We start from the raw sequence: 13,139 nt of genomic DNA, 5'->3' as shown, positions 1-13,139 counted from the left end.
CTTCTACCTGAGCTCCACCCCCTTGCAACCGGAAGCCGGCTAAAATGCAACAGCCCTCCTATTCACTCCTCTCCTTTATCCTCCCCCTTGCCACCTAATAGGTATCTGTCTCCCATCCCCACAGTCCATTCCCCAACAAGAATAACCTTGGTTCATGAGAAACTCTGGTCATTTTCAGGCTCCTGTTGGCAGCAACAGGCCCAGGAAAAGCCTCCTTTCTAAACCCTTGCTTTTTGCCTAACATACCCTGGCTGCTGTCCCCACATGACCCAAATAAACAGATGATCATGTGAAGCCAGGAAGGCTGTTTGTTTTAAATAACGAGCATCTCCACTAAGCTCTGGAGCAGATGGGTTATTGGGGACAAGGGAGAGGTTGGCATTTGAATTCTGTGTTCACCCCACTTTTATCTCCTGCTTCCCCACCCCTGAAGGAAAAGCTGTCTTCAGAGCACTACTTTTCAGAGGGGTGCCTTTGTGATGTGACAGAGCTGGTCCCTGACGAGTCAGAAAAATTGGACTTCAGCCTCTAGAAGAGACTTCAGGGCTGTACGAGTGCCATGACCACTTGAGGAAGGCAGAAGGGTACAGCTGGAGGTCGCTCTCTGAGCATCCTGGGCCACTGGGCAAAATGGTACAGTGCTGACCCCTAACAAAATGAGAACTTGGTCAGCAACATTATCTCAAGTCACTTACATATATATTAGACTGTTTATGTGTGTGTGTGTATACACACACACATATACACACACACAGCAGGTATCAGACACCTTAAAGGAAGCAATGTTGGGACCAGCACAGATCTAGCCTTCCAAGGAGAAAAGCATTCATCCTGCAAAGAAGAACTTGGCTGTTAGTTACTGCTCTGATCCCCTGTTGCTTTCCAGCTTCATCATAAAGCCAGTGTCACCCTGTCATTTGTGTGTAATGGCCCCTCTCTGCTCAGCTACAGATGGTGGGGCATTAAGTGTGCAAAGATCAGAGGCCCCTGTAGACTGGTTCTGGCAAACAACCCCCTTCCTCCTGTTCACTAGGTTCTTGATTTCCAGAATCTGTGCAAATTTTCTTTCCCTGGCATGCATTATGACCTCAAAGGAAAGGCACAAAGCCAGCAAGCATCATTTGTACACCTTTTATATGTGTCTAGCTCTCCTCTAGTTCCCCAGATAGGACTGTACCCCCCTAACGGCAAAGTGGGGATAGAATGGGATGGATTGATCTGCCACTTAGCCAACCTCATAAAGGTTTGCTTTCTGGCTTTGTATGATGGTGAAGCCCAGGCCACAAGGTCCTGAACGCAACTGGCACTGTCCCACTCTAATTAGAACTGATTAGCAAAGAAAGGAATCTGGGGCCAAGATCCAGGGGCCTTAGGCTTGCGGGCATTGGGACAGCAGAGCTGGACATGCTCCAGGGAGCCCCAAATATGCCTTCAGCTTGCCTATGCCTGTCACTACCAACTGTACAGGTGGGGTTTGTGTGGCCTCCTGTGCAGTACAGCAGGGTTTCAGGTGAAGATTTTTAGTGTCCCCCCCTCCCCCATCACAATATGTTAAGTGGTCAGACCCCCCCCCCCTTCCCATGCGAGCAGTTTGATAGTCCTCCACTTTTTTCTGTTTGACCCAGAACTGCCTTCAGAACAGTCATCCGTGGGGTAAGGAATAAATGCTGCTTCTGCGGGGCAAGGAGGAACTGGAATACTGAGTGACCTTAGACATGTCCCTTCTCGTCTCTGGGCCTCAGTTTCCTTATCTGCAAAATGAGAGAATTTGGGCAAGCTGACCTCACAAAGGACTAACTTTCTAATTGTATCCCCAGGCGCCCCCAAACTCTAGCACAAGAAGAGGCCGTAACGAGCGCCAGCCGGGGTCCCGGCCCCCGCAGCGAGTACGGTTGTGGCCGGGCGGAGTGGCCCCGCCCCCGCTCCCCGCCCGCGGCCTCAGTCGCCCAGCCACTGGGAGGGCCGAGTTTCCGCCTTCCACGTTGTTGTTCCCGATTTGCGCCACGCCCCCTTGGCCTGGGCTGTGGACGCTTCGCGGTAACCGCCCTCAGCCTGGCCCCAGAGCAAAGGGCGGCCTCTTGGATGGCACAGTTGGAGTCTCCACCCGCATCAGACACGCGTGGACAAAGACGAGAGTTTAGAGGAAGGAGAGAGAGAGGCTTGGTTTGAAAGGGAGGGTGGTAAAGGAAAGGGTAGGTCAGGGCACAACTGCAGAATTTCCCTCTCAGCGTCCCACTCTCCACACAGTGGCCCCATCCGCACCGGCGAATGTGACCCTTTAGACACTGGCCCTTTAAACAGAGGGCTGGCGGCGCGGGGTGTCCATGTGGAGCTGCTCCATGCCGTGTTGTCCTGCCCGCCCATTGGCCCGCGGCCCGGTGACATCGCCTAATAGGATGCGAACGCACTGCGGGGGGAGGAACGGAGACAAAACGCGGAACCGGATCTCCACTCCGCTCCCTCCGCCTGTTCTCTGGCAGCCTCCTGCCGTCAGCTCCGCCCAGGGGCGGATCCCGGGGGAATTGCGACAGCCTGGTGGTTGCAGGAATTAGGTCACGTGTGGGTAGGGAGCGGAGACCCAAGGGTCAGGCCAACCATTCTAAGGTTTCCCTGACCTGGAATATCTTTATTTGAGCTAACTTAAGTCCTGAATTTTCCACCCCTCTTTCCCTCCAGCAGGACAAATTTCGTTGTGAATGACCCAAACACGCCGCCGTTGCTCAACTTGTGGCTGGCAATCGGGGCGGGGCGAGGCGGGAAAGCGGAAATGCAGGGCGCGAACCCTGCTGGAACTTCTCCCACCCCCACCCAGGCCACGTGTGCGCGCGCCGTCTCGAGTGGGCGGGGCCAGCCCGCCCTGGACCCCGCCCCTCCCTTCAGGAGACGCCGCGGCCCTGCGGGCGGGGGCTCCGGTCCGGGCTTTGGCTGCGGCCCCGGTGTAGTAGCGGGGGCGGCGGCCGGGGGCAGCGCGGCTCCTTCCCTTGTTGTGTGTGTCGGTGCCTCCTCGCCATCTTGTTGCAAAGCCTTTTCTTGTCGGCGGGACTCCTGGGGGCAGCGGGGCGGGAGGCATCAGAAGGGAGGAAGAGAGGGAGGGGAAGGAGGCAGGCAGTGCCGCCTTTTTTTTTTTTTTCTTGCATCAATTTTTTTAAATTTGCAAATTACATTTTGCAAACATTTGGGGAGACCTTGATTTTTCTCCCCGTGCTCCCCCGTTCTTCCCTGTGGAGTGCGCTGTGCCGCCCAGTCCTGTTGCCCCCCGGAGGTGATCCCTCCCTCCTGCCTGCCCGCCAGCCTGACCTGTGCCCGGTTTGCGGGCCGCAGTCTCGGCCCCGGCGCGCCCCCGGCAGCTTTCGGCGCGATGAGCATAGAGACGTTACTGGAGGCGGCCCGCTTCCTGGAATGGCAAGCACAGCAACAACAGAGAGCACGTGGTGAGCGGCCGGGCTGGGCCCCTGGGGCACCAGGGAAGGGGAGGCGAGCGACCCCGGTCCCCGATCCCACGCGAAACCGCGAGCGGTACCCGCCTCCCGGGCGGCCCGCGAAGCCGGGCAGTGCAAGAATCCACGCAAGAGCCGCCGCCCGGGGAGGAGTGTTGTGGGCAGTGAGATTAATGAATTCATTAACATGCAGGGAGGACCCGGCTCCTGTGGACGCCACCCCAGCTGCCTACCATCCCTTGTGCCACCTTTCGTGGGGGGCTTCTTTCCCGTGGGCCAGCGGCGCCCTCGGTAGGGCTGAGGATGTGCGAGCCGGGGGGTGGGGTGAGGAATGGTGTTGCGTGGGGGTGGCAGACCCGCGCGTGTGTGCGTGTATGCACGGGGGATGTGTGATGCGAGGCTCGAGAGCGGATGGATGGACGTGTACACGGGCGAGTGTCTAGTGCACACGAGTGGGCGTGTGTGTAATGGAGTGGGGGGTGGAATTACTCTACGCGGAGCAGCTCCCCGGCTTCCCTGGCCCTGTGCGGGGGGCGCTCCCGGCATATCTACGCGCCGCTTGGGGCGGAGGCGGCCTTTGCAGAATAAAATGACATCGCGTGTCTTATGATCCAGGCCAGCCCCGCCTGACCCCGCCTCTCAGAGCTGGGCTGGGTCGCGCGTCAAGGGTTTGGGTGAGAGCCGGACTGATTGGGAATCTGCGAAACGGCCCGCAGGTCTCCGGGGGCAGCCCCCGGGCCCCCCTTGCTGCCCCCCACTTTAGCCGGTGTGGAATGTGGCGTGTCTGCGCGTTCCAAACCCGCTCTCGGCTGGAATGTTGCGTGTGCCTGCGTTCCAAGCCCGTTGGTTACACCGGGTGGTGACGTGGACCGGCCCCGCCCCCGACCACGTGCACGGGGGACACTCCCGCTGGGGACGGCGCAGCCCAGCCCCTCCCAGCCGCCTCGCGCTCGGCCGGGGGCGGGGCCTGGGCGGGGCTGGCTAGGGGCCTGGCGCCGGGTTGGGCCCTGGCTCTGGCCGCTGGGCATCTCCTTGGGAGAGCCTTTGCCTTACGAGGGAGGAGCCGAGCTCACCTGTCGGTTCTCCCCCCAAAGTCCTGTTTTTGATCCTGGGGCTAGGGAAACCCTCAGAATCACTGGACATATAGAGCTCACATACTCCCACTGACCCCCCCAAGACGTTCTCACCAGGGCTCCCTGGCAGCACCCCCGGCCGCGGTGTGGAATGAACTAGGCGAGAAGGGGCTAACTTTGGTGCTCTCTCGACAGCGGGGAGACGGAGATTTGCGATGCCCCCTATCCCCACGCGCCGTTGTTGGTAGACCCCAGCTTCAGGGTACTGCAGAAATAGGGACTGGTGGAAGACCTCCGTTTTCCGGACTGCTGCGAGGGCCGCAGCCCTGGCTCGGCGTGCGTGCAATATCCGGGGACTGCTGTTCTCTCCAACCGCCCCCCCCCCCAAGCCCTTCGGCCGGGTCGGTTGTGGTGAAGAGAGTGCTTCGCCCTCCTTTCCTTTCTCTCTGCCTATTGTTGCTTCAATGATGAGTCATGCAGGAGGTAGTAGTGTGTGTTGTGTGCGCGCGCGCGCCTGCAGCGTGTACCGCCGCCGCCGCTGCCGCCGCTCCGGCGGGCGGGGGAAGCAGCAGTGGACCAGGGGCGGGGGAGCGGCGGGTCACCCGGCCTCTCAAGGTCAAGAGTCACTCGAGATATGTGAGACCGACAGTGCTTGGGTTTTCGGAACTGATGGGCCAGGACGTCAGCTCACGCGCCCCTCCCCCTTGTCTTCGAGGTCCAGAGCAGGGTCAGGTGTTGGGCAGTGCAGGTGGTGACCGAGAATGTCTTGCGTGCCGGACCAGCGGCACGGGGAGGAGTGTGCACAAGATTTGGAGAGACTGAGTCACCTGCTGCCACCATCAGCACAATGCAATTCAGGAGTTCCTATTGTGTCCCTTCTGTGTACTGCCCACTGTGCTAGGAGGCAACAGGATTGACCCTGCTGTTGCTCCAAGGGAACACTCACTTCAGCTTCACTTTACCCGCAGGCTGGTTGGCCATATGGGGGAGGGGAGAAGACCCTCACTGTCATGTCTACCATGCTTTCCAAAATAAGTCAGTCCAGAGCTGACAGTAAGAACCACGGGGATGACTTGAGCAACACTTGGAAGGAACATGGGAATGGCTCTCCTCTAAGAAGTTGCAGAGCCCTGCCCCTCCTCCAGGTGGTGAGAACTGGGGACAGGGAGCTGAGGTGAGGCTTCTTGTTGGTGGGGCAGGGGGACTTAGGGGATGGATGGATGGATGCTGGAAAGCCGGGTTTACTCCAAAAACTCACGTGTAGATAGCCAGACCTGGCTGCAGCAGCTTAATCTCTGCAGTTCATTATTTTCTCTTACTAGAGGTTCTGTCCTCTAACTTGGGGTGGGAAAAAATGGGAGAGAAGGGGGTGCTGGTGAGCCGGCTGACCAGAACTTCTTTCTGGGGGTGTGTACCTCATGGGCAACCCTGAACAGGGATCCTCTCATCTGGGCCCCCGTTCAACCTCAAGCCTCAAGTGACAGTTTAATGACCTAGACCAGCCAGTTTGCTCAAATGATGAACCGAGGATGTGTGTGCATGTGCGTGTTTGTGCACGAGGGGAGAGAGGAAAGGGCAAGGCCATCCTGGTGGCCAGCAGGAAGACCTGGTCATTTCCAGCAGTCATGGAAGTGACTCAAATGGGACCCTCTTCTCTACCTGAGCTAGTCGCACCCTGTGCCTGCCTCGTGCACCAAGCTCCCTGTTACGTGTAGAAGGGGAAAATGCCCCTGAACATTGGGGGCCACCACCTGGTGTGGACTCCTCTGGCCCCAGGTCTGTGCCTGCTGAGCCCCTAGGCCACAGTGGCTTGGGGGAAGCTCAGAGCCCATACTCTTCACTGTCAGCCTGGACCCTTGGCCCCTGGATCACCCAGAAGGGTCATGCAAAATTCACTGGGGGCAGCTTCTGGGCAGAGCCCAGGGAAGGTGCCAGAGTATGTGTGTGAGAAGAGGGGTGCACCCAAGGGTGCAGCAGAGCATTATTTTGAAGAGTCTAAACCCATATTTACTAAAACCCAGTTCGCTCTCCCCACTTTGTTTCCCCCGCCCAGTGCACAGGAAGGGGGTCAGTGCTGGGTGGGGAATGAAGGCAGGAGGCTGTAGTGGGCTGGATCTGGCCTGGGGCGCCCCCTCTTCTTCACCATCAGTTAAGCTTTTTCATGCTGATCCAGGTGTGATAGAGCTTGGCCATTCACCTGGGTCCTTCTTGGCTTCTGTGAAACGTGCCTGCCTGGCCCTGGAAGAGAGAGGGTAGGTGAGAAGGAGGTTGCCATCTCCTGGGTGCGCTTTGGAGTTGACTTAAAATATGGGGAATACGAGGTTTGCCTTCATTCTAGGTTCCCAGAGCACCTGGTCTTGGGGTTCGGGGCCCTGTCTGTCCCCCTGCTTGTGGGAGAGTGGAACACTTGCTCCAAGGCCAATGAAAGTTCAGGTCCTGGATCAAAGGAATGGAGATGGGGCTGTTTTGGGCTCTGAGCTCCAGGACCTTGTCTTGGGGGTGGGGTGGGGGGAGGTGGGGAGCGGACTGGGGATGTCCCAGGCTGGGCCTGAGAAGGGCTCCTTTCCCAGTGTGGCCTGTGGGAAGCAGGAGCGCAGAGAGCTGGTTTTCTCTGGGCCTGTAACAGAAGCCAGTGCTGCTGGCTTCAGCAGCAAGCTGGTGCAGGCCTGCCGGCTTCCCTTCCTGAGGGGCAGGGGAGACGCGGAAGAGGCCGTGCCTGCTGACTCCAGCCCTTGAATGCTGGCTGCTGGGAAACCACTGAGTGCTTGCCCTCTCAGAACACTTCCCCGTACTTCCTCCTTCGCCTCTTCTTCTCTGTGGGAGGGAGGGGCTCTGAGCAGGCCTGGCTCACACTCAAGTCGTTGATTGGCCAAAGGGCCCTGAGGCCTCACGTTCTGGGGGGGGTGCTGAGCCCAAAGACCTGTGTGGTGGGGTGCTCTTCTCCCCAGGGGGCACTTAGCTAACCTTGCCCCCTAGCCCCACCCCTTGTGGGTGGTGTGTTTGGGGCGTGTCGGCCCTGTGCTGTCAGCTCTGTTAGCAGCGTGGTGAATCGGGACAGGAGGAAGGGCTGGTTGACCAGCCTGCTCCCTGGCCTGGGGGCTTCAGCCGCTCCCCTGGGCCCTGGCCCAGACCTGTAGCCTGGGAACTAGAATAGTGGGGGGCAGGGTGGGGATGGAGAGGGGCCTCTGAATCGGGAGGGGCCTCTCCCTTTGCCCTGTTCTCAGCCCACTGCTGAGCAGGCCTCTCTTTCTGGCGGAGCTTTTGGCAGAGATGCTGAACTGAGGCGTGCAAGGTTGTTGGAGCTCACTGCCCTGTTCAACCCCCGTTTAAAAGCCCTGCTTTCCTTTCTGCTTGCCTCTTACTTTCTTACTTTTGTAGTTTTTGCTGCTGGTGGTGGTGGGGAATAAGTTCCAGCACAACAAAGGGCAGAGAAGGACCAGGTGCATTTTGGGTATAGACCTTGAGGAAACAGGCTTTGGGACCTAGCCTCGGAGTCCGGAGTCCTGGGCCTAGTTTCCTCACGTGGGAGCTGAAGGTGATATCCCTGCCCTGCTTGCGCTGTGGGGCTCTTGTGAGATACAGGGTGTGTGTGTGTGTGTGTGTGCGCGCGCGCATAGACACCTAGTGAGCATACGTTGGCACAGCAAGTACCAAGCATTCACCAGGTGTCAGAAGACCTGGCTGGGTTTAGCCCCAGTTTTACCTTTGACTCACAGTATGACCCTCAACAAATCATTTTGCCTCTTTGAGCTAATTTATCTCATCTATGAAATGAAGGTACCGCCTGCCCTCCAGAAGGTACCTCCCCAGAATCTAGGATTTGACCACTTCCTCTATTCTCCTGGTGGCCTGTGAGGTCATTTGTGGGCGGGCCTTTACTCACCTCATCTATCACTCCCTCCCCTTAGCCTTGCAGCCCCTGCTCATCACCTGCTTACTTCAACATTCAGGGTGCCTGGCCTCCAGCACCCTCACTGACAGCTCCTGCTCGGCCTTTCCACAGCCTCTTTCTTCCCCCAGCCTGGATTGTTATCCCTGTTATTTGTCGTATCCCCTCACCCCACCCCCGTCTATGAGCTCCCCAACAGCAAGGACCAGGAGTCTGTTTTATTTGATCACTGCTGTGTCCCCAGCGCTTAGCCCAGTGCTGAACTATCGAGTGTGGATGAGTATTTGTGGTGTCACCGGGTGCTGCCTGGGATGGGGTCAGAGGAGGGGTTGCACCTGGAGGACAGGTGAAGCTGGGGCCCAGGACCGCCGGCCCTGCTGAGACACCCCTGGCGTTCTCTCTGTGTAGAGGAACAGGAGCGGCTTCGCCTGGAGCGGGAGCGGGAGCGGGAGCAGCAGCAGGCCAGCAGCCTGGCCAGGCTGGCCCACGCCCTGCCGGTGGAGGAACCCCGCATCGAGGCACCGCCCCTGCCTCTGTCGCCGCCCGCGCCCCCGCCGGCACCCCCGCCCCCGCTGGCCACCCCCACCCCACTGACTGTCATCCCTATTCCTGTAGTGACCAGCTCCCCTCAGCCTCTGCCCCCGCCCCCACCTCTGCCCCTGGCACCTCGCCAGCCGGCTCTGGTTAGCGCCCCTGGACTCAGCATTAAGGAGTCGGCCCCCCTTCCCACCAGGCCGCAGGGGCCCACTCCTTCTCCTCTACTGCCGGACTCCAAGGCCACCGTTCCACCCACTGGCAGCCCCAAGCCTTTGCAGCCCCTCCCCACACCCATCCTGACCATCGCCCCACACCCTGGAGTCCAGCCCCAGCTGGCCCCCCAGCAGCCACCCCCATCCACTCTTGGGACCCTGAAGCTGGCACCCGCTGAAGAAGTCAAATCCAGCGAACAGAAGAAGAGGCCTGGGGGGTGAGTGAGGTGTTGCACAGGGGCTGGTGGGATGGAAAGGAGAACCAACGGCCCACAGCCTGAGCGGTGTGCAAGAGAGAAAGTACCCTCCCAAGCTAGCCTGGCAGAGCCACGGCCCTGCCTCCCCAGCCCAGAAGCGCCTTCCTATATTTGGATATGTCCTCACCCTGGGAGTGGGGAATGGTCATTGCCCTCTGTTGTTCTCAGGCTTCTGTGTTTTCTGACGCCCTCCAAGGTTGAGGCTAATGGCATTTCAAGGCCTTTGGACAGGGTATTGGATTATGGGGCTCTTGGGTAAGGGCCGGGGTCCACTGGCTATCCCAGGAGCCCTTCACAGGTGCATGGATGTGATGGAAGATAAAGGGGTTGTGAATTACGAGCCTACATGTGCCCTCCAGGGGGTGTATGCCCCACGAAACAGGGCGAACAACTGAACAGCTCTCATCGCTGCTTCTCTAGAGAGACAATGTCAGGGACAAAAAGCCTGTGGCATTTGGGGGGGGCAGGGGGTGGGAAGGCCGCCTAATTGGGCCCTCCTCCCTGAGCCCCCTGTCTGTCTGGATTTCAGAATCGGAACCAGAGAAGTCCACAACAAGCTGGAGAAGAACAGGTGTGTGTGTGTGAGCTTGTGACTCTGGGCCCGCCCCGCGAGCTACGGGGACGGTCCGTCCGTGGTCCCCAAGCTCTCCTTAGGCCTTCCCTCCCGCCCCTGGCCCCCTGGCGTCCGGCTGACCGGCGCTGCTTCCTCTCCCCAGGAGGGCCCATCTGAAGGAGTGCTTTGAGACCCTGAAGCGCAACATCCCCAACGTGGATGACAAGAAGACATCGAATCTGAGCGTGTTGCGCACGGCGCTGCGGTACATTCAGGTATGGGGGAGGGAAGCAAGGCCCAGAAGAGGGCGGGCGACGGACGCTGCGCCGGCTTCCTGCGCGCCCCGCCTCCCCTCCGCGGCCCCGCCCTCGCTCCCTCACCGGCTCCCCCGCCCGCCTCCACGCGGGCGCCGAGCACATGGCCCGGCTGACGTCAGCGGGGCTCCCCGCCCGGGAGGGGGCGGGGGACCGGCGCGCGTGCGCAGGGGAGCGCGGTGGTGGCGCTCGGCTCCCCTCCCCCGCCGGGCTGCCCCGCGGAGCCCCGCGATCGGCACGGTCCCTGCGGCTCAGTGTCAGCTCGGTCCGCGGCCCTGCCTTACCGCCTGCCGCGCGTTAGTGCCCCGGCGGGTGGGAAGGCGTGGGGTGGCCGGCGCCTCCACCGCGCCCGCCCGCAGTGCCTGGGCGGGAACTGGTTTCAGCCTGAGACTATCACGGGGTGGGGGGGCTGGGCGTGGCTCGTTCCGCAGGGTGGCGCCCTTGAAACACCTTCCCCCCCCAGCCCGCGACTTGTAGCCCAGACGGACCAAGATCCTTGCAGTAAGCGCACGGAGGTGCCACCCCCTGACTTTGGGGGGTAAACCTAGGGGAGGGTGTAATGCGGCAGTCTGCACGACGAGAAGCCCCGGGGTCACCTAACCTAAAGGCTTACGTTCTCCTTCCCTCAGGGTTTAAAAGAAGCTCTTTTTTAAGGGACCCTCCTGGCCGTGTGTCCCTTGCCTTTGGGCATTGGCTCCTCTCCGCAGTACGGGGCGGGGGGGCACCGCCAGATAAGACCGTTGCCGTGACGGCCCGAGTTTCGGTTTCCCTGGAAACCGAGGGTTCCGCGTGCCGGGAAGGAGGCTGTGGGGGTGGGGCGAACGGCCGTGCTCGGCTGCCCTGGAGACAGCCGGAGGTAGCCGTTGGGGAGCGGGAAGGACTTAGGGCTCCCGGGCTGCGGAGGCGGGGCAGCCTCAGGGTCTCCCAGTCGGCGCTCTTGGGAAGCTTGGGGGCTGGGCGGCATCACGCCCCGGGTGGGCCACCCCTTCCCCGGCCTCAACTACCTCAGGGGTCACAGCCCTGAAGTAACCGGAGCCAGACTTGTTGAAGGAGGGGGGCGGAGGCGCTGCTTCGGGCCTGCTCCCAGCCGGCAGTTCCCTCCCCGCCTTCCGCGAACGCGCGCCCTTCCGCCCGCCCTCCGGACGAGGTGGAGGGGCTGGCGCCCTTCCAGGCCGCTTCCCGGCACGGGAGGGGAGGGGCCGGGCCCGCCGATTGGCAGAGCTGGGCAGGGGGCGGGACTCCTGCGCGCGCGGAGGGAGGGTGCGGCCTATGGGGAGTGACGCAGCAAAGCCGGGTCCGCGTGGGTGCGCGCGTGCTCCGGGAGGGGCGGAGCCTCGGCAGCCGAGAGGGAATGGGAGAGAGAGAAGGGGGGAGGGGACCCAACCTCGGGTTTCAGAGGCGAGGATCCCCGGGAGGCTTTTTTCTGGGAAGTTTCTGCAGAACTTGGGTTTGAGTCTAAATTGCTAGTCTTTCAGCCGTAGGAAGTCATGTAGCCCGGGAGCAAACCCCTGTCTAAATTATTTGACATTTTCTGTCAACATCGGTTTTCTCTTCTGCACTGCGATGATGCTAAGTGGGAAGAAACAACAGTATCTTCGTCATAAAGATGTGAGGAGGATGGGCCGTCTATAAATATTAACTTGATAGCAATTATTGAGAAGTAGGAAGGATGGAATGGCGCGTTCCTCCCTGTAGGCACGTACTTAGGTCCGGAAGCCTTGATTGCGAGACGGTGGATTTGAAAGTAAGTCAGAAATAAGAGACTCAGTAGAGCCAGCAGACTTGGGATTTGGGGCTGGGCTGAGTGGGAAGCAAGGTGGACCCAAGCTGTCCATAGAGATACTTGTCCTGGGGCTAGCAGTGGAAGCAGAAATGCTGGAAAACTTAACAAGCCTCTCTGTAAATCCTCAGCTTCATTCATTTACGCATCCAGGTACTTTTGGACAGCCCAGTGTCTGATTGGGAGGCTAGAAAGTGGGGAGCAAAGGAAAAAATGTGGATCTCTGTCCGTAGGTTGGTCTTGCAGCAGAGTATCACATAACCAAACAGAACTCTTTTACGAGGGCGTAGTAGGGATAGGGGTCACAGGATCTGGGGAGTTAGGGAAGTTGCTGCTGAGGAAGGGGCATTTGAGCTGGGACCTGAAGGCCAGGGTGACCGAGACAAGTGGAGGGCAGAAAGCCCAGTGCAGACCAAAGTTTCTCCAGTAGGAGGAAGCGGGATGCATTTTTGGAAGTTAAAGGTGGTCAGGAGGGTTGCTGTGCAGAGATGGAGGCAGCAGGGCACCAGATGGGAGTTGGAAGGGAGTACTGGAGAGACCACGTAGGGTGGGGAGACTGAGGGCTTTGGTGTGTGCTGAGGTGGGAAGCTATGGGAAAGCTGTAGCCCCCAGCCAGACCCACAGTACCTTGGAGGTAGTAAAGGATTTGAAGACAGTATCAGTGAAGTGGACAGAAACAGGAAGAGGAGTAGGCAGGTACCAAACCACGCATCCAGGTAGTCTTAGAAAGGAAATGGGTTTGGAATGAAGCAATGGGGACAAAAGTTAGACCCTGGGAAAGCTTTCCAGGGATCTCTAGGCCTCTGGAGAGCTGGACTAGGTGAGAACTGGAGGTCTGGGCCCCTGACATCCTCTCTCCCTGAGCCGGCAGTCTACGCTCCCCACTAGCTAGCAGGTAGCATTCCGGACAGGCACTTCCAGCCCCCTGCATCCAGGTTTGAGTGAGGGCTGACTCACCCCAGGCCTCATCATTAACGTGGCCCCATCCAATTGGCATGTCTAGCACTGGCCTCTCAGGGTAGAACCAGGTGAGAAGCCAGGTGTGTGTGTGTGTGTGTGTGTGTGTGTGTGTGTGTGTGTGTGTGTG

General features: G+C 59.6%; 1 protein-coding gene across 2 annotated transcripts in view; it reads left to right on the top strand.

Annotated features, from left to right (window-relative positions):
- Positions 1 to 2,816: 2,816 nt before the first annotated feature.
- MNT (MAX network transcriptional repressor) overlaps positions 2,817 to 13,139 on the top strand; it is a 16,454-nt gene continuing 6,131 nt past the window's right edge. The window contains exons 1-5 of one of the 2 annotated variants that reach the window (XM_027130647.1): positions 2,817 to 3,431; positions 3,631 to 3,728; positions 8,808 to 9,366; positions 9,935 to 9,976; positions 10,122 to 10,233. In XM_027130647.1, the coding sequence (XP_026986448.1) occupies positions 3,400 to 3,431; positions 3,631 to 3,728; positions 8,808 to 9,366; positions 9,935 to 9,976; positions 10,122 to 10,233 (843 nt within the window). In that variant the 5' untranslated portion in view covers positions 2,817 to 3,399. The remainder of the gene's footprint in view (positions 3,432 to 3,630; positions 3,729 to 8,807; positions 9,367 to 9,934; positions 9,977 to 10,121; positions 10,234 to 13,139) is intronic. The other variant, XM_027130648.1, reaches the window with a different exon arrangement.

The sequence above is a fragment of the Aethalodelphis obliquidens genome, unplaced genomic scaffold (genome assembly GCF_003676395.1).
Source record: "Aethalodelphis obliquidens isolate GAN/ISIS:26980383/991018 unplaced genomic scaffold, ASM367639v1 scaffold38, whole genome shotgun sequence".
Taxonomy (NCBI): domain Eukaryota; kingdom Metazoa; phylum Chordata; class Mammalia; order Artiodactyla; family Delphinidae; genus Aethalodelphis; species Aethalodelphis obliquidens.
This window is presented reverse-complemented; position numbering and strand designations above follow the sequence as displayed.